Source organism: Coregonus clupeaformis, chromosome 1 (genome assembly GCF_020615455.1).
Source record: "Coregonus clupeaformis isolate EN_2021a chromosome 1, ASM2061545v1, whole genome shotgun sequence".
Lineage (NCBI taxonomy): Eukaryota > Metazoa > Chordata > Actinopteri > Salmoniformes > Salmonidae > Coregonus > Coregonus clupeaformis.
The window spans coordinates 77113843-77139357 of NC_059192.1; the positions used below are offsets into that span (position 1 = coordinate 77113843).

General features: G+C 42.8%; 1 protein-coding gene across 1 annotated transcript; it reads right to left on the minus strand.

Annotated features, from left to right (window-relative positions):
* Positions 1–23882, minus strand: LOC121576025 (fatty acid desaturase 6). Its single transcript, XM_041889325.2, has 6 exons — positions 23377–23882; positions 19949–20115; positions 19195–19375; positions 12616–12803; positions 11843–12022; positions 1–598 (listed from the first exon to the last, which is right to left on the minus strand). Exons 1-6 carry the CDS (start codon positions 23708–23710, stop codon positions 449–451), a joined length of 1200 nt encoding a protein of 399 aa, XP_041745259.1. The 5' UTR covers positions 23711–23882; the 3' UTR covers positions 1–448.
* Positions 23883–25515: the final 1633 nt, after the last annotated feature.

The following is a 25515-nucleotide window of genomic DNA, read 5'->3' on the forward strand; positions in this document are numbered from 1 at the left end:
TATCCCATAAAGTGCTTTATTATTGTTCCCAATGGGCACAGACATCAATTAGTCTATTCCACGTTGGTTCAACATAATGTCATTAAAATGACGTGTAATCAACATTGATTCAACCAGTATGTGCCCAGTGGATTGTTAGTTTAACTATACACATTGTCTTGAGTAGAGATCATTGGTATAGCTATCATGTTATAGTGTTAGATCGTGCAGATAAATTGACATTGTATTTGTTACAATTCATGTAATAGTTTTTCCACATAAATAATTTATTCATATTGCAGCTATGTTAATGCCAGTTAGTTGGCGTTTGTGTACTAAGGAATTATCCTCCTAGATAGGACCGTGGCAGCAGTCTCTTAATCCAGTGACAGCACACAGCAGCGTGGGTTAGTAGTAGGTATAGTCCCTGTTTCCTGACCTCCGCCTCATCCTCCACCTCTCTCCTCCATCACTGCACCCCCACCAGCTCTGTGATGGGTGGGGCGAAAACCATGAGCTCCTGGTACTTGTGAAAGAAGAGCTGCAGACGGGAGAGGTAGCTATCCTCCTGGTATGGGAGCTCCTTCTCCTTCAGATACTGGGACACGATGGGCTTTACCTGAGACAAGGAAGAAAGGAAAAGGGGTCATATTAATCAATGACATTTATTTTATAAAGCCATTTTTTTACATCAGCAGTTGTCACAAAGTTCTACATAGTTTACAGGTAAAAGTGAATGTCATTTTCTTGAAAGAAGCTTCTGTAACCAGGTTAAAACATTTTTTCACAACAGGCCTGATGGAAACAACACGTCTGTAAACTTACCAAATGTCGACAAAACAAAATACGCTACACAAGGTGGGATCTTTTTGTGTCTGTAAAATGAATTATGCGAGAAATGTCAGTGGAAATGCTTTTTATGCGCAAATATTGATTTAATAACCATCATATTGAAGTAAACTTGGAGTCATGTGATGACATGTTGTGTGGTCCTCCCACTATGACTCGTCGGGAAAGCATGCAGTTTATTAGGCTACAGATTAAATAAATTATGATGAACTTCACAGGGTGGTGAAAGTGCAAGGTGATGAGCTTGATGCTCCATTCCAATAAATATCGAAGGTCTTATTCTGGTGACATGATAATCAATGCTTGATATGATTTGATTTATTAGGATCCCCATTAGCCGACGCCAATGGTGACAGCTAGTCTTACTGGGGTCCGACACATAACGAAAAATACATTTAAAAGACTTTACAATTTACATACAGTACATTTAAAAACATTAATGTGTGTGTGTGCATCTATCAGTTACAAGTACATGTCAGTACATAAACACCACAAGTAGGTCACATGGGGGAGAGGCGTTGTGCCGTGAGGTGTTGCTTTATTCGTTTTTTAAAACCAGGTTTGCTGTTCACTTGCGCTATATAAGATGGAAGGGAGTTCCATGCACTAATGGAGCTGTATAATACTGTATGTTTCCTTGAATTTGTTCTGGACCTGGGGACTGTGAAAAGACCCCTGGTAGCATGTCTGGTGGGGTAAGTGTGTGTCAGTGCTGTGTGTAAATTGACTATGCAAACAATTTGGAATTTCCAACATTAATGTTTCTTATAAAAACAAGAAGTTACGCAGTCAGTCTTTCCACAACTCTCAGCCAAGAGAGACTGGCATGCATAGTATTAATATTAGCCCTCTGATTATAATGAAGAGCAAGACGTGCTGCTCTGTTCTGGGCCAGCTGCAGCTTAACTAGGTATTTCTTTGCAGCACTTGACCATATGACTGGACAATAATCAAGATAAGATAAAACTAGAGCCTGCAGGACATGCATTGTGGCGTGTGGTGTCAAAAAAGCAGAGCATCTCTTTATTATGGACAGACCTCTCCCAATCTTTACAACCATTGAATCTATATGTTTTGACCATGACAGTTTACACCAAGTTATTTAGTCTCCTCAACTTGTTCAACAGCCACACCATTCATTACCAGATTCAGCTGAGGTCTAGAACATAGGGAATGCTCTTAGTTTTAGAGATGTTCAGGACCAGTTTATTACTGACCACCCATTCTAAAACAGACTGCAACTCTTTGTTAAGGGTTTCAGTGAGTTCATTAGCTGTGGTTGCTGATGCGTATATGGTTGAATCATCAGCATACATGGACAAACATGCTTTGTTTAATGCCAGTGGCAGGTCATTGGTAAAAATTAGGGGGCTTAGAGAGCTTCCCTGTGGTACACCACACTTTACATGTTTGACATTAGAGAAGCTTCCATTAAAGAAAACCCTCTGAGTTCTATTAGATAGCCCTGAATCCACGATATGGCAGAGGATGAAAAGCCATAACACACCATTTTTCTCAACAACAGGTTATGGTCAAAAATATCAAAGGCTGCACTGAACAATACAGCTCCCACAATCTTCTTATCAATTTCTTTCAACCAACCATCAGTCATTTGTGTAAGTGCAGTACATGTTGAGTGTCCTTCTCTATAAGCATGCTGAAAGTCTGTTAATTTGTTTACAGAGAAATAGCATTGTATTTGGTCAAACACAATTCTTTCCTACAGTTTGCTAAGAGCTGTCAGCAAGCTGATAGGTCTGCTGTTAGAACCAGTAAAGGCCGCTTTACCACTCTTGGGTAGCGGAATGACTTTGGCTTCCCTCCAGGCCTGAGGACAGAGACTTTCCTCTAGGCTCAGATTAAAGATGTGACCGATAGGAGTGGCGATAGAGTCAGCCATCATCCTCAGTAGCTTTCCATCTAAGTTATCAATGCCAGGAGGTTTGTTATTATTAATCGCAACAAAAAAAATCTGCCTCCCCACACTAACTTTATACAGAAATCTGCCTTTTGGCAATAAAAAATAATCTAGCTCTTTTGTCCATAATAATCTCATAATGTAGGCTATACCCGCACTGTATGTGCGAGCTGTTGGCTAGAGCACGTGCCAATACCAGAGAGGGCACACTCGCTATTTAACGCAACATTTTTGGTGAGAAAACCATCAGTAGAGTTGAAAATGCAATGGAAACCCATTTAACTTGTATGTTTTGTTCAGTACACGGGACTTTAATCGCAAAAGTTATTTTTATGTGCACTACGTCTTCACGCACAGCCTTTTATCCGCAAAAAGTCAATTTGATGGAAACGTCTCTGGTGGGAAAATGCGCATATTGTTTTTTTGCGGATTTTAGAATATTCACATGAAAATCTGTCACAAATTGGATGGAAACCTAGCTAGTGATTAACTTATATTTGACAGAGGTACTGTTATTTCAACCTTCAGCAAGGTTGGGGGCAATTCCATTTCAATTTATTCAATTCCTCATAGCTTTCCAATTAGCAATGTGAAATGAAATTGACCCCAACCCTGACCTTCTGACACATATTTGGCAGACACACTGCTTGTGTCCCAAATAGCACCCTATCCCTATATAGTGTTCTACTTTTGACCAGAGCGTTATGGGAATAGGGTGCCATTTGGGACGCTTTGGGATGCAGACACTTTATAGTACCTTGAGACGCACGTTGTCTGTATCATACCTTGAGACATGTCTGTAGGGTTGGCGTCTATTCCAGTTCAATTCCCTCTCCCTATAAATTCCATCTATTCAATAAAAAATTCCAGCAGGGTTGGTGTCAATTCCACAAATTCAATTCCAATGCAATTCCCTCTCCCTATAAATTCCAGTTCTTCAACTCATCTCGAATTCCAATTCTAAGTCTATTCAAAACTACAATTCCTAATTCAATATTCTGCCACAACATTTCACATAATTCAATTCCCTCTCTAGACCAATTCCATGAATTTGAATTCCTTCACTTCTTTCAACTCAAGCCAAATTCAACCCAACTACCTCAACTCATGGCAGATTTTAAAGACCAATTTAACCTCAACGAACTAAGAGGGAATTTTCCTGGTAAACATCAAGATGTCCCCTGAACTCTGAAAACCTTCTGGAATTGTGTTATGTTGTTTCTGTCTTTTGACAGTTTTATTTTTTCAAAATTTAAATAATAAAGCATTTGATTCTTCCATTCTCTTAACGTTGAAGTATCATTCGACTTCCAGTATTTAATTAATAGCTTCTTCAAAATAAGTGACAAAAATAATATTGTCCAATCCATTGGGTATCTCGCCGCAAACCCAAATGTAATGTCTTGAAATATCCAGATAGACGGATTCAAAGTACATTTACATTGTAAAAGTCCTGTATAGCTCAGTTGGTAGAGCATGGCGTTTGCAACGCCAGGGTTGTGGGTTCATTTCCCATGGGGGACCAGTATGATTTTTTTTTTTTAAAGATGTATGCACTCACTAACTGTAAGTCGCTCTGGATAAGAGCGTCTGCTAAATGACTAAAATGTAAATGTAACATTTCTGACAGCCAGCTTTCTAACTCTGCCCATAACTTTTGGACTTTATCACACTCCCAGAAGGCATTCATTATTGAGTCATTGTTAGTTTTACACTTAAGACATGTGCTGTAAAATGTGTGAATTTTGTCTCTTGTATCATACATTCTATACATTAGTTTATACTGAATTAAGCTTACATTTTCGTTAACTGTAATTTCACTTGTTATGTTCTAACACTCCCTCCATCTTGTGCCAATATCAGTTATTTTTCAAGTCTTGGTTCCAATAGATTATATTCTTTTCTAAGAGATTGTCAGTTGGATAGGCTGTCTGCAAGGTTTGGTATATCTTACCTATCATACGAGTATATTTTTCGGACTCAAATAGGATTCCCTCAACATTGCTCTGATGTCCAAAAGCTTTCGTGATATAAAATGTTTAAGTTGCATATACAGTGGGGAGAACAAGTATTTGATACACTGCCAATTTTGCAGGTTTTCCTACTTACAAAGCATGTAGAGGTCTGTAATTTTTATCATAGGTACACTTCAACTGTGAGAGACGGAATCTAAAACAAAAATCCAGAAAATCACATTGTATGATTTTTAAGTAATTAATTTGCATTTTATTGCATGACATAAGTATTTGATACATCAGAAAAGCAGAACTAAATATTTGGTACTGAAACCTTTGTTTGCAATTACAGAGATCATACGTTTCCTGTAGGTCTTGACCAGGTTTGCACACACTGCAGCAGGGATTTTGGCCCACTCCTCCATACAGACCTTCTCCAGATCCTTCAGGTTTCGGGGCTACACGGACTTTCAGCTCCCTCCAAAGATTTTCTATTGGGTTCAGGTCTGGAGACTGGCTAGGCCACTCCAGGACCTTGAGATGCTTCTTACGGAGCCACTCCTTAGTTGCCCTGGCTGTGTGTTTCGGGTCGTTGTCATGCTGGAAGACCCAGCCACGACCCATCTTCAATGCTCTTACTGAGGGAAGGAGGTTGTTGGCCAAGATCTCGCAATACATGGCCCCATCCATCCTCCCCTCAATACGGTGCAGTCGTCCTGTCCCCTTTGCAGAAAAGCATCCCCAAAGAATGATGTTTCCACCTCCATGCATCACGGTTGGGATGGTGTTCTTGGGGTTGTACTCATCCTTCTTCTTCCTCCAAACATGGCGAGTGGAGTTTAGACCAAAAAGCTCTATTTTTGTCTCATCAGACCACATGACCTTCTCCCATTCCTCCTCACAGTGTGTTACTAATGGTTTTCTTTGAGACTGTGGTCCCAGCTCTCTTCAGGTCATTGACCAGGTCCTGCCGTGTAGTTCTGGGCTGATCCCTCACCTTCCTCATGATCATTGATGCCCCACGAGGTGAGATCTTGCATGGAGCCCCAGACCAAGGGTGATTGACCGTCATCTTGAACCTCTTCCATTTTCTAATAATTGCGCCAACAGTTGTTGCCTTCTCACCAAGCTGCTTGCCTTTTGTCCTGTAGCCCATCCCAACCTTGTGCAGGTCTACAATTTTATCCCTGATGTCCTTACACAGCTCTCTGGTCTTGGCCATTGTGGAGAGGTTGGAGTCTGTTTGATTGAGTGTGTGGACAGGTGTCTTTTATACAGGTAACGAGTTCAAACAGGTGCAGTTAATACAGGTAATGAGTGGAGAACTTCATTCTTAAAGAAAAACGAACAGGTCTGTGAGAGCCGGAATTCTTACTGGTTGATAGGTGATCAAATACTTATGTCCTGCAATAAAATGAATTACTTAAAAATCATACAATGTGATTTTCTGGATTTTTGTTTTAGATTCCGTCTCTCACAGTTGAAGTGTACCTATGATAAAAATTACAGACCTCTACATGCTTTGTAAGTAGGAAAACCTGCAAAATCGGCAGTGTATCAAATACTTGTTCTCCCCACTGCATTTGAAAATGTCTACATTGGTCAGTCCAAAATTGCTTTTTAATTCTGTAATGTAAATAATTGTATTTCCTATTACCACATCATTTACGGTTTCTATGCCTTTAGATTTCCATGTGGACCAATTTATCAGTGAATTCTGAAAAGCTCCATAGGGGTGTTTTTTTAGGGAGTGATATTGGTTCTTGTAGAATCCATTAAATGTTCTTCCATGTTCTTGACTACACTGAACAAAAATATAAAGCAACATGTAAAGTGTTGGTCCCATGTTTCATGAGCTGAAATAAAAAATCCCAGAAATGTCGTGTGGGCGAGCAGTTTGCTGATGTCAACGTTGTGAACAGAGTGCTCCATGGTGGCGGTGGGGTTATGGTATGGGCAGGCATAAACTACGGACAAATACAATTGCATTTTATCGATGGCAATTTGTTGATTGCTCAACACAGAATAGCCGCATGTGCGCACTCCCTCAAATCTTTTGGAGAAAATATCCTTTCTATTTTATTCAGCTATGTTCAATTTTATTCTTCATACTATAAAATAATGCCACGGAATTCTAAGAAAATCTTGTCTGCTAAATGAACTAGTGTAGGCCACAGCCATAATTATGGCATAGCCTGATCAGGGCCTAACATATGGACAACTCAGAATATGCTATTATGTTCTTCTGAAATAGACTACATTTTCTTCATATCATGTTTCTTTAGACCTGTCTAAAATAAATAATGGATTTATTGTGATGGTGTAGGCTATATTGCATGGATTTATTAGACTTTTTTAAATGTAGATGCTCCAAAGGTCTGCATCAGTTGCTTGTAGGCTATGCGTGGAAGCCAGTAGATGCTAAATGTGTTGGTAATTAATGGTGAATTACTTGAGTCCTGCAGTTATTTGCTTGACAATCACCAGCTGACAAGATTACATGACCACCACAGCTCTACCCGCGACCCAAATTGATCACATAAAATGTATATGCCATATCTCACAATCGATTGGACTTCCGGAATTTACACTAAACCAAAATATAAAGTGTTGGTCCCATGTTTCATGAGCTGAAATAAAAGATCCCAGACATTTTCCATACGTACAAAAAGCTTATTTCTCTCAAATTTGTTTACATCCCTGTTAGTGAGCATTTCTCTTTTGCCAAGATAATCCATCCACCTGACAGGTGTGGCATATCAAGAAGCTGATTAAACAGCACGATCATTACACAGGTACACCTTGTGCTGGGGACAATAAAAGGCCACTCTAAAATGTGCAGTTTTGTCACACAACACAATGCCACAGATGTCTCAAGTTTTGAGGGAGTGTGCAATTGGCATGCTGACTACAGGAATGTCCACCATAGCTGTTGCCAGAGAATGTAATGTTCATTTCTCTACCATAAGCCGCCTCCAACATCGTTTTTGAGAATTTGGCAGTACGTCCAACCCGCCTCACAACCGCAGACCACGTGTATGGCGTCATTTGGGCAAGCGGTTTGCTGATTTCAACATTGTGAACAGAGTACTCCATGGTGGCGGTGGTGTTATGGTATGGCCAGGCATAAGCTACAGACAACGAACACAATTGCGTTTTATCAATGGCAATTTGAATGTACAGAAATACTGTGACGAGATCCTGAGGCCCATTGTCGTGCCAGTCATCTGCTGCCATCACCTCATCTTTCAGCATGATAATGCACAGCCCCATGTCGCAAGGATCTGTACACAAATCCTGGAAGCTGACATGTCTGATGAGCATGCCTTGCATACTCACCAGACGTCACCTATTAAGCATGTTTGGGATGCTCTGGATCGACGCGTACCACAGTGTGTTCCAGTTCCCGCCAATATCCAGCAACTTCTCACAGCCATTGAAGAGGAGTGGGATAATATTCCACAGGCCACAATCAACAGCCTGATCAACTCTATGTGAAGGAGATGTGTCGCGCTGCATGATGCAAATGCTGGTCACACCAGATACTGATTGGTTTTCTGATCCACGCCCCTACTTTTTTTTGTAAGGTATCTGTGACCAGTCATGTGAAATCCATAGATTAAGGTCCAATTAGTTCATTTCAATTGACTGATTTCCTTATATAAACTGTAATTCAGTAAAATCTTTGAAATTGTTGCATGTTGCATTTATGTTTTTGTTCAGGATAGTATTTTTGCTGTGACAGAACGTTTATATTTATCGTAGATTTGCGTTATTCCACAAAGTTCTATCTAGCACTGCAGGGGTTGTATAACCCTGTGACGTAGCTCTCGCTCTAGCCTTACCTCGCTCTCGCTCTTCCTGTGAGAGAGGTGCGCACTTTGACAGACAGTCCAACAACGAGTCAGATGGGTTTAGGAACACAGACACATTTTCAGTAGAGTGCAAATGCAGCCCGCAATTCGGGGGCGTTCCTGCATGTGGGCTTTCCTTCATCTACAGGAACGCCCCCCCCTCGAGCATCCCATTGGTTCCATCATGAATAACCACCCCTCGAGCATCCCCCCCCCACACACACACACTTTTACAGTGGGGAAAATAAGTATTTAGTCAGCCACCAATTGTGCAAGTTCTCCCACTTAAAAAGATGAGAGAGGCCTGTAATTTTCATCATAGGTACACATCAACTATGACAGACAAATTGAGAAAAAAAAATCCAGAAAATCACATTGTAGGATTTGTAATGAATTTATTTGCAAATTATGGTGGAAAATAAGTATTTGGTCACCTACAAACAAGCAAGATTTCTGGCTCTCACAGACCTGTAACAACTTCTTTAAGAGGCTCCTCTGTCCTCCACTCGTTACCTGTATTAATGGCACCTGTTTGAACTTGTTATCAGTATAAAAGACACCTGTCCACAACCTCAAACAGTCTCACTCCAAACTCCACTATGGCCAAGACCAAAGAGCTGTCAAAGGACACCAGAAACAAAATTGTAGACCTGCACCAGGCTGGGAAGACTGAATCTGCAATAGGTAAGCAGCTTGGTTTGAAGAAATCAACTGTGGGAGCAATTATTAGGAAATGGAAGACATACAATACCACTGATAATCTCCCTCGATCTGGGGCTCCACGCAAGAGCTCACCCCGTGGGGTCAAAATGATCACAAGAACGGTGAGCAAAAATCCCAGAACCACACGGGGGACCTAGTGAATGACCTGCAGAGAGCTGGGACCAAAGTAACAAAGCCTACCATCAGTAACACACTACACCGCCAGGGACTCAAATCCTGCAGTGCCAGACGTGTCCCCCTGCTTAAGCCAGTACATGTCCAGGCCCGTCTGAAGTTTGCTAGAGTGCATTTGGATGATCCAGAAGAGGATTGGGAGAATGTCATATGGTCAGATGAAACCAAAATATAACTTTTTGGTAAAAACTCAACTCGTCGTGTTTGGAGGACAAAGAATGCTGAGTTGCATCCAAAGAACACCATACCTACTGTGAAGCATGGGAGTGGAAACATCATGCTTTGGGGTTGTTTTTCTGCAAAGGGACCAGGACGACTGATCCGTGTAAAGGAAAGAATGAATGGGGCCATGTATCGTGAGATTTTGAGTGAAAACCTCCTTCCATCAGCAAAGGCATTGAAGATTAAACGTGGCTGGGTCTTTCAGCATGACAATGATCCCAAACACACCGCCCGGGCAACGAAGGAGTGGCTTCGTAAGAAGCATTTCAAGGTCCTGGAGGGGCCTAGCCAGTCTCCAGATCTCAACCCCATAGAAAATCTTTGGAGGGAGTTGAAAGTCTGTGTTGCCCAGCGACAGCCCCAAAACATCACTGCTCTAGAGGAGATCTGCATAAAGGAATGGGCCAAAATACCAGCAACAGTGTGTGAAAACCTTGTGAAGACTTACAGAAAACGTTTGACCTGTGTCATTGCCAACAAAGGGTATTTAACAAAGTATTGAGAAACTTTTGTTATTGACCAAATACTTATTTTCCACCATAATTTGCAAATAAATTCATAAAAAATCCTACAATGTGATTTTCTGGAAAAAAAATTCTAATTTTGTCCGTCAAAGTTGACGTGTACCTATGATGAAAATTACAGGCCTCTCTCATCTTTTTAAGTGGGAGAACTTGCACAATTGGTGGCTGACTAAATACTTTTTTTCCCCACTGTTTATGTGGGTCAAAAGGGAAATAAAAGTATTATCTGAGTTTTTTCGCCCACGCCTTTTGGAGTCCTCCTTGCTAGCTAACCGCTAGCACAGCAGGTGGAAGGACACCATGTGCTAGCTACCTTGCTAGTTAGCGACCCTGTGTGCTAGCTTGCTAGTTAGCTAGCACACGGTGTCGCCCCTGACTACTGCCTGCTGTGTACCAGAGAAAACCGTGACGGACAGGTGGGGGCGAAGGACACAGTCTACCGGTCGCCTCCGCCTCCCGCTGGCACAGCAGGCGGGAGGATGGGGCAACACCATGTGTTAGCTAACTAACTAGCTTGCTAGTTAAGGACACCGTGTGCTAGCAAGCACATTTTTTAAATTTGCTGTTATTCCCCTTTAAGAGATACACCCAAATTACAAAATTACAATGTCATAATTCATAGACTGCTTAAGGGTAAGGAAACCAATATGTAAATTGGGTAATCTATTCCTTTAAATAACCTAACCAGAAATATATTGTATGTCAACTCCTCATTAGTAAACATTTAAAAAATGGGGTATATAATTATATAGATATAATTATGTATATATTAGTAATGTATACAATTATAATTACTTGATCGATTGAAAACAAAGTTTGCATTCAATTTCAATGCTAAATGCATCACCTCCAGTAACTGGGATTTGAACAATTACAACATGATTCCAGTTTTAAAATTCTAAATTCCAATTCCATTCTGAGGATATTTTTATTTTCCAATTCAAATTCAACACAGTCTAAATTCCAATTCAATTTCAATTCCATTCCAAGGATGGTTTTCTTCTTCAATTCCAATTCAATTAATATTCAGACAGTCTAAATTCCAATTCCATTCCAAGGATGGTTCTTGTTCAATTAAAATGTACAAATTTAATTCAAATTAAGACAGTCTAAATTTCCAATTAAATTCCAATAACAAAAATGTAGATTGCTGCAATTCCAATTCAATTCCAATAAAATGTTCCACTTCCTGCTTGAATTCGAGAATTGAATTTGGAATTAAATTGGACTTGATCCCAACCCTGGTTGTCTGTACTGAACCTTAAGACACATGTTGTATTGTACGTTGAGATACATTTACATTACATTTTACATTTTAGTCATTTAGCAGTCGCTCTTATCCAGAGCGACTTACAGTTAGTGAATACATATTTTTTTATACTGGCCCCCCGTGGGAAACGAACCCACAACCCTGGCGTTGCAAACGCCATGCTCTATCAACTGAGCTACATCCCTGCCGGCCATTCCCTCCCCTACCCTGGACGACGCTGGGCCAATTGTGCGCCGCCCATGAGTCTCCCGGTCGCGGCCGGCTGCGACAGAGCCTGGATTCGAACCAGGATCTCTAGTGGCACAGTTAGCACTGCAATGCAGTGCCTTAGACCACTGCGCCACTCAGGAGTACACGTTGATACTGCATTGTACCTTGAGACACATGTTGTCGGAGAGGAAGGGGAACAGGTGGTGTTCCACGTGACAGTTGATGAGGGAGTGTCCAAAGGTCCAGTCCAGCAGGGGGTTTCGAGGAAGGTTCAGAACCCCGTGGGTCATCTGGTAAATCCTCTTGGGCCGACGGGTCGGGGAGAACATAGGCAGGCCGATGTGCTGTACGGAACAGGAGAGGACGGTTTAATGGAAAGGTGTGTGTGTGTGCCCCCTCTGATTCACTTAAAGGGAAAAAGACCCAGAGAGAAACTGTTGGCATGATTCTGCTGCCCTGGACACATTTGCAATGTAGTAGAAGATGAGATGCAGAGTCTAGTGTGATCTGTCTGCTGGAGGTCTACCCATAGACAGATGCTATTCTATCTCTATGGGCCCACCATTCAGTTACATGCCTCTACAATGGTCTTAACAGTACAGGGTCAAATTCACACGTGTATTAATATACACTTGTACATGTGTGAAATAGGACAAATATAAGCGCCCACCCACAGTGGGAGTACCGGGGAGGATGGAGACAAGACTGCTGCCATCAATAGCAACACAAACGGAGAAACAACATATTGGAGGAGATGTTTTTCCTTCATAACTGGTGCTCCACCCTGAATAACATGTACCCCGTCATTGTTTCTCTGCAACAGTTTGACCAAATACTAGCCCAAATAATACTGGCCAAATCGGCAGTTACCCATTGATTCTATACTTTGCTGAGGGTGCGTGCTTGCCTATATCAATGTGTGTACATGCTTTCTCACCTGGAAGATGTTAACGTGTATGTAGGGCAGGGAGAACATGGCCCTGCAGAGCAGCATACAGAGGAGGGTGCTGTAAAGAAACTGGAACCCAGAGACATGAATCAACAGCCAGTACTGAGCGTACAACCCCAGGAACACCATCAGGACTGTCCTCAGGGCCTGGCCTACTGAGTGCTCCTTCAGCTGACCTACAACAGACCGACACAGACAACTCAGTTAGATACAGTCACAGTCAGGGACAGACACAATCAGTTACAACACACCACAGGAGGTTGGTGGCACCTTAATTGGGGAGAACGGGCTCGTGGTAATGACTGGAGCGGAATCAGTGGAATGGTATCAAATACATCAAACACTTGGTTTCCAGGTGTTTGATGCCATTCTATTTGCTCCGTTCCGGCTATTCCAGGTAGCCTCCTGTGCAACACACAAACACTCTAAAAGTGGGATGGTACTGTTGCTCAGCTGAAGGGCTTTTTCTGATTGGTATGATCCAAAAATCACGCTTTGGTTCATACAACATATTCTATTAGTCTGAAATAAAAAAAAATGAATTTGACAGATCAATGTGATTTTATTAATTGAATGAAAGCTTCTAAATTGCTTTCAACACGTCATGCACATTCGCATTGCATAGTGGTGGGTGCAATGTAGCAGCGGCAGCCTATCAGAAGAGTTGGAGGCGTGGTCTATTGGGGGCGTGCCATCCGTGAGAGTGAACGTCATTGCAGGTAATGTGTTAGGTTTTTTGTGTGTTTTTTTAATGATTATATGTTCAGTTCACTTCCGGCACTCAATCTTAAATGATAGCTGCATAAGTACTGTGATACTAAAGAGCTTGTAATCTCTGATGAGAGAGTCACCATTTGGATACAATTAGGGATGGGGAAACGAAGTAATTCCAAAGTGAAAAAAATCTACTTGGTACAACATGAAAAAATGGGTTGCATATACACTGTGTACAAAACATTAAGAACACCTGCTCTTTCCATGACATAGACTGACCAGGTGAATAAAGGTGAAAGCTATGATCCCTTATTGATGTCACTTGTTAAATACACTTAAATCAGTGTAGATGAAGGGGAGAAGGCAGGTTAAAGAAGGATTTTTAAGCCTTGAGACAATTGAGACATGGATTGTGTATGCGTGCCATTCAGAGGGTGAATGGCAAGACAAAAGATTTAAGTGCCTTTGAACGGGGTATGGTAGTAGGTGCCAGGCGCACCGGTTTGTGTCAAAAACTGCAACACTGTTGGGTTTTTCACACTCAACAATTTCCGTTATGTATCAAGAATAGTCCACCACCCAAAGGGCATCCAGCCAACTTAACACAACTCTGGGAAGCATTGGAGTCAACATGCGCGAGCATCCTTGTGGAACGCTTTCAACACCTTGTAGAGTTCATGCCCCGATGAATTAAGGCTGTTCTGAGGGCAAAAGAGGGGCGTGCAACTCCGTATTAGGAAGGTGTTCCCAATGTTTTGTACACTCAGTGTATTAGTTTGTATTTATGTTTTTTGTTAGGTTTAACCAAAAGGGAAAAGTAAGTTGAGTGTTTAAAGAAATATGGGTTGCAACTTGAAATATACAGGTAACTGCCAAAATAATGAAACCCCTTGAGTAAATGAGGGATACAAAGTATATTGAATGCAGATGCTTCCAAAAAGGTTTGGATCCTGAATTAATTAAGCAATTAACATCCCATTATGCTCCATGTCATGTATAAAAATGCTGGGCACACCATTATTTGGGCCATTCATTTTGCTACCATAGCTAAGCTCCCATAGGATGACAATGCCCCCCATCCACAGGGCACGAGTGGTCACTGAATGGTTTGATGAGCATGAAAACGATGTAAGCCGTATGCCAAGGCCGTCTCAGTCACCAGATCTCAACCCAATTGAGCACTTACAGGTATTGATGGGGAAACAAAGCTTCCTGAAGCATTGAGTGTTTCCAGCCAATTGTGTCTAAAATAGGTTCATTACTCCAGGCTTTGATCAACACGTTGTACACTAGTGGCACCTGCTGGTGAAAATAATTTCGAACAGACAGATTATTATAGATGACGTTGCACACGCCGTAGCACGTGCGCAGGGTAGCCTTTTTGTCTTCTACCAAAACCAATACCAAACCAATCAGGTGAAAAACTGCTTACACCTCGATCACACCAACAGCATCATTGCGTTTTGGTACACCAGAAGTACATTCATTTCCAATGGAACGCTGCGTTTGCCTTGCAGCATTGTGTTGCAGAGGCAGTTGCAGTGCGTTCTGTGCAGTGGCGTGTATTCATGGATGCTAAGGGAAGCCAGGCTTCCCCAAAACATTTACAAAGAAAAAAAGAAAAATGTATTTAATCTCTGAATGTATCTCGTAATGTATCTCACCGGAGAAAGCATACGAGTGAGCGGAACAGCGCTCCTCTGTCTCTGGATGTGTAGGCCATCTATCTGATGCGGTCTGGTCATAAAGAGTATGACATTGTTGCCGCCGTAGTAATGAATGCAAGGAAAACCAGAGAGCATTTGGCCTCCCTTGATATATATATATATATATATATATATATATATATTTTAAATAATAGCCAATCTGCGTTGAGCTAAACTGAGTGAGCTCAACTGTGAATGGTCCTGGCGCACCAAAACCAAAAAAAAGTGTCAAGGGAAGCCAGTTTGGATTTGGCTTCAGAGAAATACGTCATTGATAGAAACAACTTGAATTGTTGCATCTCATTGTTTTGTTGTCCTCCAGTAGCTAGCTAGCTAAAATTGGCCCTTTCCTAAATTAACCATGGATGTAGGTAGGGATTTGGACTTGTGGTTTTACTTAATTCTCCATACTGGCCAATGATTATAATGGCGATTCTGATCCAACCATAAAATACATTGTGCCCCTGGACTGAGAGGATGGAAGTTCAATATGTAGCTAGATGTAGAAGGCTATTGTTAACTAGCTAACGTTGCCCATGAAAGGAAGTTAGGCTAGCGAGCAAGCATTTTAGCCAGGTAGCCTAGGACAACAAAAAATAAAAGCGTGTACTGTATGACAGAGTAATAGACCGTTTCATCAACAAGAACGAGAGGAGGATGGCATTGGCGTTTCTCTACAAGTAGGGTGAGTCAACATGTTTTTTTCTACTTGCACAAATGCACACACACACACACACAAATTAGAGCAATTAAATACATTTCCTGTTAATCAATATATTAATTAAGTTCGTTCCATAACATGAAATAATGATTCCAAACACTTTCTTTACATACGACTTTGACATAAACTGGTTACAATATTGATACCGGAGCTCCGGGGCATGTGTCGAAATCGCTAGCAGTTTATTTCGAAGCAGTGTACCGATGCTTGAATCGCATTATCAGAAGAATGTGATCAAAGCTGGCTGGTGTGTTCATGGACATATTCAATCTCTCCCTTTCCCAGTCTGCTGTTCCCACATTCTTCAAGAGGGCCACCATCATTCCTGTACCCAAGAAAGCAAAGGTAACTGAACTGTAGCACTCACCTCTGTCATCATGAAGTGCTTTGAGAGACTAGTCAAGGATCATATCACCTCTACCTTACCTGTCACCCTAGACCCACTTCAATTTGCTTACCGCCCCAATAGATCCACAGACGATGCAATTGCCATCACACTGCACACTGCCCTATCCCATCTGGACAAGAGGAATACCTATGTAAGAATGCTGTTCATTGACTATAGCTCAGCATTCAACATCATAGTACCCTCCAAGCTCATCATTAAGCTCAAGACCCTGGGTCTGAAACCCCGCCCTGTGCAACTGGGTCCTGGACTTCCTGACGGGCCGCCCCCAGGTGGTGAAGGTAGGAAACCACATCTCCACTTCGCTGATCCTCAACACTGGGGCCCCACTGCGTGGCCAAGCACGCCTCCAACTCAATCATCAAGTTTGCAGACGACAGAACAGTAGTAGGCTTGATTACCAACAATGACGAGACCGCCTACAGGGAGGAGGTGAGGGCTCTGGAAGTGTGGTGCCAGGAAAATAACCTCTCACTCAACATCAACAAAACAAAGGAGATGATCGTGGACTTCAGGAAACAGCAGAGGGTGCACCCCCCTATCCACATCGACGGGACCGCAGTGGAGAAGCTGGAAAGCTTCAAGTTCCTTGGCGTACACATCACCGACAAACTGAAATGGTCCACCCACGCAGACAGTGTGGTGAAGAAGGCGCAATAGAGCTTCTTCAACCTCAGGAGGCTGAAGAAATGTGGCTTATCACCTAAAACCCTCACAAACTTTTAATGATGCACAATTGAGAGCATCCTGTCGGGCTGTATCACCGCCTGGTACGGCAACTGCACCGCCCACAACCGCAGGGCTCTCCAGAGGGTGGTGCGGTCTGCAGAACACATTATCGGGGGCAAACTACCCGCCCTCCAAGACACATACAGAACCCGATGTCACAGGAAGGCCAAAAAGATCATCAAGGACATCAACCACCCGAGCCACTGCCTGTTCACCCCGCTATCATCCAGAAGGCGAGGTCAGTACAGGTGCATCAAAGCTGGAACCGAGAGAATGAAAAACAGCTTCTATCTCAAGGCCATCAGACTGTTAAATAGCCATCACTAGCACATTAGAGGCTGCTGCTGCCTATTGAAATCACTGGCCACTTTAAGAAATGGAACACTAGTCACTTTAATAATGTTTACATATCTTGCACTACTCATCTCATATGTATATACTGCATTCTATTCTATAATATTCTTCTGTATCTTAGTCCATGCTGCTCTGTCATTGCTTGTCCATATATGTATATATTCTTAAATCCCAATCCTTACCTTTTTTGTGTGTTGGGTATATGTTGTGAAATTGTTAGATATTACTGCACTGTCGGAGCTAGAAGCACAAGCATTTCGCTACACCCGCTATAACATCTGCTAAACACGTGTATGTGACAAATACAATTTGATTTGATTTGATTTGAATGACGTCCAAAGCTTCGTTGTCGAGACAGAGACAGTTACGGACAGGGACAGATACAGTTACGGACAGAGACAGGGACAGATACAGTTACGGACAGAGACAAGGACAGAGACAGAGACAGAGACAGAGACAGATACAGTTACGGACAGGGACAGGGACAGGGACAGGGACAGGGACAGGGACAGGGACAGGGACAGGGACAGTTACGGACAGAGACAGGGACAGATACAGTTACGGACAGAGACAAGGACAGAGACAGATACAGTTACGGACAGGGACAGAGACAGAGACAGAGACAGAGACAGAGACAGAGACGGAGACGGAGACGGAGACGGAGACGGAGACGGAGACGGAGACGGAGACGGAGACAGAGACAGGGACAGATACAGTTACAGACAGAGACAGTTACGGACAGGGACAGAGACAGATACAGTTACGGACAGAGACAGGGACAGAGACACAGTTACGGACAGGGACAGGGACAGAGACACAGTTACAGACAGGGACAGGGACAGAGACAGATACAGTTATGGACAGGGACAGAGACAGGGACAGAGACACTTACGGAGCAGGACAGAGACAGGGATAGAGACAGTTACAGATAGGGACAGAGACAGGGACAGAGACAGATACAGTTACGGACAGAGACAGAGACAGATACAGATATGGACAGGGACAGAGACCGTTACGGACAGGGACAGAGACAGAGACAGAGAGAGATACAGTTATGGACAGGGACAGCGACAGGGACAGAGACAGTTACGGACAGGGACAGAGACAGAGAGAGATACAGTTACGGACAGGGACAGAGACAAAGAGAGATACAGTTAAGGACAGGGACAGAGACAGTTACGGACAGGGACAGAGACAGAGAGAGATACAGTTACGGACAGGGACAGAGACAGAGACAGTTAAGGACAGGGACAGAGACAGTTACGGACAGGGACAGAGACAGAGAGAGATACAGTTAAGGACAGAGACAGAGACAGTTAAGGACAGGGACAGAGACAGTTACGGACAGGGACAGGGACAGAGACAGGGACAGAGACCGTTACGGACAGGGACAGAGACAGAGACAGTTACGGACAGGGACAGAGACAGAGACAGAGAGAGATACAGTTACGGACAGGGACAGAGACAGGGACAGGGACAGGGACAGGGACAGGGACAGGGACAGGGACAGGGACAGAGACAGAGACAGCGACAGAGACAGAGACAGAGACAGAGACAGAGACAGGGACAGAGACAGGGACAGATGCAGGGACAGAGAACAAAGACAGGGACAGAGAAACACAAAAATATAAACAGAAACAGAAACAGGCAGAGACCAGAGAGAGACAGAAAGAGGGACAGATACAGACAGACAGTTACACCATCACAGCCTGGAGTGAAGATATCAATGTAAATTAGAAGGTGCCAAAGGTCTGAACAACAACCACGTTATTTTGTCAGCCTTGTAAACATGATTCGCTTACGTAAGCACAGGTATATACTGTATCCCGTTTCAAAACAACAGCGATATAACAGCGACAGAGCATTAAGCATCTTAGATAGTGAACAGGTAGACACTACACCTGGAAAAACACACACAGACCCTGGCTGTGCCTCACCTAGTGCCACCAGAGGAGTGATAACAGGTACAGCCAGGGGGGCGATGAACAGGTAGACACTCCGGGGCAGGCAGGGTATCTTCCAGGTGCTGGAGTCACCCAGGCCGATCACGTTGGTATGGGCATGGTGTATCTTAATGTGGCCTGTTACACCTGCCCTCGCTGTGAACGACCCACACACCTGTACACACACACACACACAAACACACACACACACGCACACAGACAGACAGACACACTTGTGATCAAGTTGTGTGATGAAACAACACTAGAAAATGTAGACAAACATGTTTATATTTTCATAGAGTGCTATGGAAGAGAACGGCAGACATGGGGATTGATATCTAGACAAGCTTGTCATGAACATAGATACTTGACACGTTGAAAAAAAACAGGACAAATTAAGGACAAGGTCCAGCAGTTATGTTATTACATTTTAGTAGACACTCTTATCCAGAGCAATTTACAGGAGCAATCAGAGTTAAGATTTTTCACGTAGTCGGCTTGGGGATTCAATCCAGCGACCTTTCCGTTACTGCCTCCCCCATCTGTACTATAATGTCTGCTTAGAAGATAAAATGTAGGGTCAAAAAGGTAAATGAACAAAAGTAACCCAAGTTCAATAGAGATCAACAATCCAGCTTGGTTTGTCTACTGTGGCTGAATTTATTGATGTAACACTTTGGCTAACAGGAAGTTCTCTCTCTCGCTCTCTCTCTCGCTCTCTCTCTCGCTCTCTCGCTTTCTCTCTCACCTCTATGAAGAACACAGCCCAGACTTCGGCCCAGGCTTGGGACTCGCTCAGCGATCCGTGACTGGCCAGATGGGTCCCCTTGATGGTGATGACAGCATGGGACACACCCATCAGCACCATGCCCAGGACAAACACCAGGGCCTGGGATGAACCCAGCAGCAGGAAGGCTGGAGGAGATAGGGAGAGGGGGAGATGGGGTTAAGGAGATGGGGTTGAGGAGCGTGGGAGATGGGAGATGGGGTTGAGGAGACAAAGCAATGAGGCGAGAGGGGGAGATGGGGAAGGGGAGGGAATAGGGGTCAAACGTTGTTCTAAATGCAAATATTCCACAATATGAAGAGTAGCTTAGATCTGTAGAATACATATGGTAAGCATCTATCCATTAGCATTAGCCTAGTCCCAGATCTGTTTGTGCTGTCTTGCCAACTCTTATGGTCATTGTCATGCCAAACAGCTCTGGGACCAGGTTACATAAGCATAAGATAGACAATAGACAATGTTGCCACACATTTCCACTCTACTCTACACCTGCTATTTGAAACACATTCTAGAACAGCTTCCTTGAACATTCTGTTCTGCAGTCAAGCATGTGGTCTCCGTGGATGTTCCTGATCCTTCTCCTGTGGTGGACCTTGTTTGGCCAGATGACTGACATCCGGGATTCATTTACAGCCATAATCCTTCATGTTTTAGTACAGTGGTTTTCTCACTCTCCTTCCTGTGTTTGTATGTGCATGCGGAGAACTCATGCTGGTCTAGGGAGGGGAAGTTAATGCAGCAAGGTCACCCATGATACGAGTCAGTATTCGATGTCCATCCATGTCTGAGGACATCAGGAGATAACATGGAAACCAGCCACTAGGGGCAACAGTGTGCGCTGTTATCTTCAAGTAAGTTTTGGTTTTGCTAGGGAGTTGAGGACGAGGTTGGCAGATGGGCATAAACATCTGCCACTGACTCCAAAGGTTGTAAGTTTGAATCCAGTGTTAGAAAGTTTTTTTTTAAGCCTATCCCAAATGTTAACGCCTAAACTTATCCTTACAACACTTCGATATTTGACTTTGGAACAACTTCGAAATGTGATGAGAAGTTGTTTGAGAAACATGGCTGAACGTCTAATTCTGACATGAGACTGTGAGAGCTGGTAGGTTTTACGGCTGTGTGTTCACAGTGTCGGATGACCTCCCTCTCCCTCTCTCTCTCTCTCTCTCTCTCCTACCACCCAAGGTATACAGTATAATATATACAGTAGGTTGCTCCTGCAAGAAAGAAAGAACTAGAACCAAGATCTAAATGATGGACTTAAAAGACTACGAAGTGACTTACACTAAAATGACTACAGTGCCTTCGGAAAGTATTCAGACCCCTTTACTTTTTCCACATTACAGCCTTATTCTAAAATTGATTTTTTTTAAATAAATCCTCTGCAATGTACACACAATACCCCATAATGACAAAGTGAAAAAAGGTTTCTAAATAATTGTGCATAAAAATAGAAAAAAATAAACGTATTACTTATTTACATAAGTATTCAGACCCTTTGCTATGATACTCGAAATTGAGCTCAGGTGCATCCTGTTTCCATTGATCCTCCTTGAGATGTTTCTACAACTTGATTGGAGTCCACCTGTGGTAATTGTAATTGATTGGACATGATTTGGAAAGGCACACACTCAATTACCTCGACTAACCAGTGCCCCCGCACATTGACTCTGTACCGGTACCCCCTGTATATAGCCTCCCTACTGTTATTTTATTTTACTGCTGCTTTTTAATTATTTGCTATTTGTATTTTTTACTTATCTATTTTTTACTTAACACTTTTTTTTTTAAACTGCATTGTTGGTTAAGGGCTTGTAAGTAAGCATTTCACTGTAAGGTCTACACCTGTTGTATTCGGCGCATGTGGCAAATAAAAATTGATTTGATTTGATTGCCGTTCTATTCCTAACACAGCAAAATCTGTCTGCCGCTAATGTTCCACTTTTCCCCACCTCCTATTTCAAAGAGCCTCATTGGGAGGCGTTAAGTCACAAGGTCAGTAATACACGATGTTGACAGTAATACTCCCCCATGGCAGTATTGGACTTTCCAGTGTGCACAGAGAAGAGTGCTACTAAAATACGATGTGCCAGAGTAAATAGTAGAAACAGAAATGTGGCCCTTTACTGGCTGATCAATGTGTTTAGATGTATGTGTTTTTATTGAGCTTCTCTCTTGGCCAGGTCTCCCTTGTAAAATAGGTATTGGAGAGCATGTAAAGCAATTTTCGAATCCTAAATATAACAGCATTTAGAATCTTAAGACTTTAATTTCCAAAGATAATTAAACCATGAGCCTAGATGAGTGTGTTATCAAGCTGTCAAATTAAGCATAGCCTCTGGTGACATACCAGTCACACTGACCTAGAGAGAGGTCACAGATCCAGATAGGACCAGGGAGTATCAGATATCAAGCATGTGTGTGGTGTGTGTGCAGACTTATTGAAATCAGTATTTAATTGAGGCCATGTACTGGTCTACTTAGAACACGTATATTTCTACTCCCTGTCCCTGTCTCAACATCAAGTTCCAGGTTAGTGCTCAAGATCTAATATTAGCACAATGGATTAATAACATAATGTCCTGTGTATTTTGAACAAATCTGCATGTTACACAAGATGTGGTAAAACTATGCAAACATATTCTTACCTTTTATAAAGACGTTAGCCGATTAAATCAGACTGAATGCTGCTCTCATTATTGATCCTATCGTTCAATCTGGTTTAACCAGGCTAATACCCAGTGAGAAAAACTGTTTGAAAATACTTCATTTCAACCAATTTTTGGCGTTGTTAGACAGGTGTCTTACCTGGGGGTAGGGTGAACTGAATGTGTTAAAACCTCACTTTATAAACATATAATAACATACATGCTATATGTTTACCTTTAAACAATAATATAATAATAATATTATGCCATTTAGCAGACACTTTTATCAAAAGCGACTTAGTTATGCATGCATATATTTTTCATATGGGCGGCCCCAGCGGCAATCGAACCCATGAGCCTGGCATTGCAAGCGCCATGCTCTACCATCTGAGCTACAGAGGACCACTATAAAGTGTGAGACAGGTGTATGTATTGTGGTGTGCAGGTAGATGTCTTACCTGGAGGTAGGATGAACTGAATGTGGTAAACCTACACTATATAAACATATGATAGCATACCATATGTTGACCTTGATAAGGACTATAAGGTGTGTGAGACGGGTGTATGAAGTGTGTGAGAGGGGTGTATGAAGTATGTGAGACGGGTGTATGAAGTGTGTGAGATGGGTGTATGAAGTGTGTGAGACGGGTGTATGAAGTGTGTGAGACGGCTGTATGAAGTGTGTGAGACAGGTGTGTGAGACAGGTGTATGAAGTGTGAGACAGGTGTATAGATTACCTGGGGGTAGCAGGAGAAAGGCGAGGGCCAGGATAGTGATGTCGATGCCTCTCCTCTCCCACCAGCTACTCTCCTTCACTGTCTTCTGAACCAGACGGGTCAGCTCCATCATCAGCGACTCTTTATCCGTCCCTTCCGTCCCCTTTCCCCCTCCGTTCATCATCTCTCCATTCTCCTTCTCACCGTTCTCTTTCCCTTTGTCCATGTCCTGTTTGGAGTTACCGGTGTTCCTTTGGAACAAGGCCTTTCTACCCTCCCATGGTTTAACATGTTTCTCTCTTTCTCCTCCTCCCACGCTCCGTTCTTCCCTCCACTCCTCCGGTACATTCTGCATGACAGCTCCTTTTGTGCTTCCCTCCTGACCGACAACAAACTAAAGTAAAAGCGACAGTGCTCGGTGTGTCTAGTGGCTGTACGGACAGACTCATAGGCAGCGTCCAGACTCTGAGGAAAGCAGCCTGCACATTGTACCCTGAACACAAAGGGTCCGGACTGATGTTAGCATAGCAGGGTACAAAGTTTTATTGGCAGTTTTATCCAGCTGCTCAGGGCCAGGTGCCGTGTTGGCTGCAGTGTTCTTAATGAGGTAGGCGAAATAGGAGGACTGGCTGTATCCTGAGTGGACCGGACTACCACTACAACTGTTCAGCCGAGTTGCAGGGTAGTGTTCAGTGGGGCACACTGTAGCAAAACTCTTTGTAATGGAAAATTAAAATATCTGTTTTCTAATTGGACAGGTATTACCTCCCCATTTCAAAATGTTTTCACTCTAATAGAACACGACCCACGGGACATAAGAACACTAGGCTATCAGACAGACCTTCATTCGTCCCTCTAGTCTACATCAACTCTGTCTTGTTCTATTCCTAACAGGAGCTGTCAGTCATGTTATCACACTGTAACACTAGTGACAGAAACAGCAGGGAAGACCTATCCAGCTGAACCATCGTTGCGGTTGCATTTGCAATTACCAAGATATTAACAATCAGTGTCAAAAAAGTAACTTTCATTAATTGTAATAAAGGTTTTATTATAACTGTTGTGTGTGAGAATACATCCAAACATGACTTATTTTGTTTCCCAAAGGTGGTATTCATACATAATCATTGAAGTTACATACAAACACATTCATGAACAGTCATACACACCAGTCCACAGGCAGACCTCTTGTGAAACACTATACCCCGGGGCTGGAGGCCCTCAGCAAAACCAGATAACAGTTACCTTAGCACAGACAGAATGATTCCAAATGGCATCCTTTTCCCTATATAGTGCATAGGGGACCCTAAGGGCACTGGTCAAAATAAGTGCACTACATAGTGGATAGGATGCTTTTTGGGATGAAGACACAGACAGATAGACTGACTGACTGACTGATAACCTCACAGAACCATGTTCCAGTATCTGCATTAAAACACAAACTATCCTTAAAAACAGAACGTGTATATGTCCCAAATGGCACCCTATTCCCTACATAGTGCATTACATTTGACCAGGGCCCATAGGTATCTGGTCAAAAGTAGTGCACTATATTGGGAATAGGGTGCCATTTGGGACATTGTAGTCTCCTTTTTTTAAATTAAGGACATGGGCAGCCTAGTGTCTTAGCTAACTGTAGTACCACTATTATACATACTAAAGTAACAAAACTGTACAATAATGTCTGTAATAAACAAAACATTTTCTATAAATAATAAATAAATAACATTACACATTTGCACAAATATACAGACAAAAACATTATGAAATGCTTGCTTGCAAATGGAATACAGCATTACATATGGGCAACGTGTGTGCGCATCGGTGAGTGGGGAGAATAATTCCTAATCACAAGGTTGTGTGCCAGTGTTAGTATGTGTGTGGGCACAGTCCCATGGCACCAGCGGCCCTGCCAGACCATCTGGGCGTGTAACTAAAGATGTCCTCTCAGGCACGGCACCAGGACACTGGGGACTCTACCAGACCCAGTGTAATCTTCTCTGTGTCCCCAGGCAGGGAGCAACGTCCCTGGGTAGAGAGGCATCAGAGCCAGGCTCTGTGGATCATAACACCATCTCATAACTAGAGCTGATCCAGACAGCGCAGGACCACATTCACTGCCAAGTCTAGGCCTCCTGTGTCATCTTGAATGACCATAAA

Excerpts from the sequence above, each read along its gene's own strand:
- LOC121576025 (XM_041889325.2), bottom strand. The coding sequence starts at position 23,710 with ATGCAGAATGTACCGGAGGAGTGGAGGGAAGAACGGAGCGTGGGAGGA. Across the intron at positions 12,023-12,615 it reads TACACGTTAACATCTTCCAG|CACATCGGCCTGCCTATGTT; the intron begins GTGAGAAAGCAT and ends TGTTCCGTACAG. Across the intron at positions 599-11,842 it reads CCGACAACATGTGTCTCAAG|GTAAAGCCCATCGTGTCCCA; the intron begins GTACAATGCAGT and ends TCCTTGTCTCAG.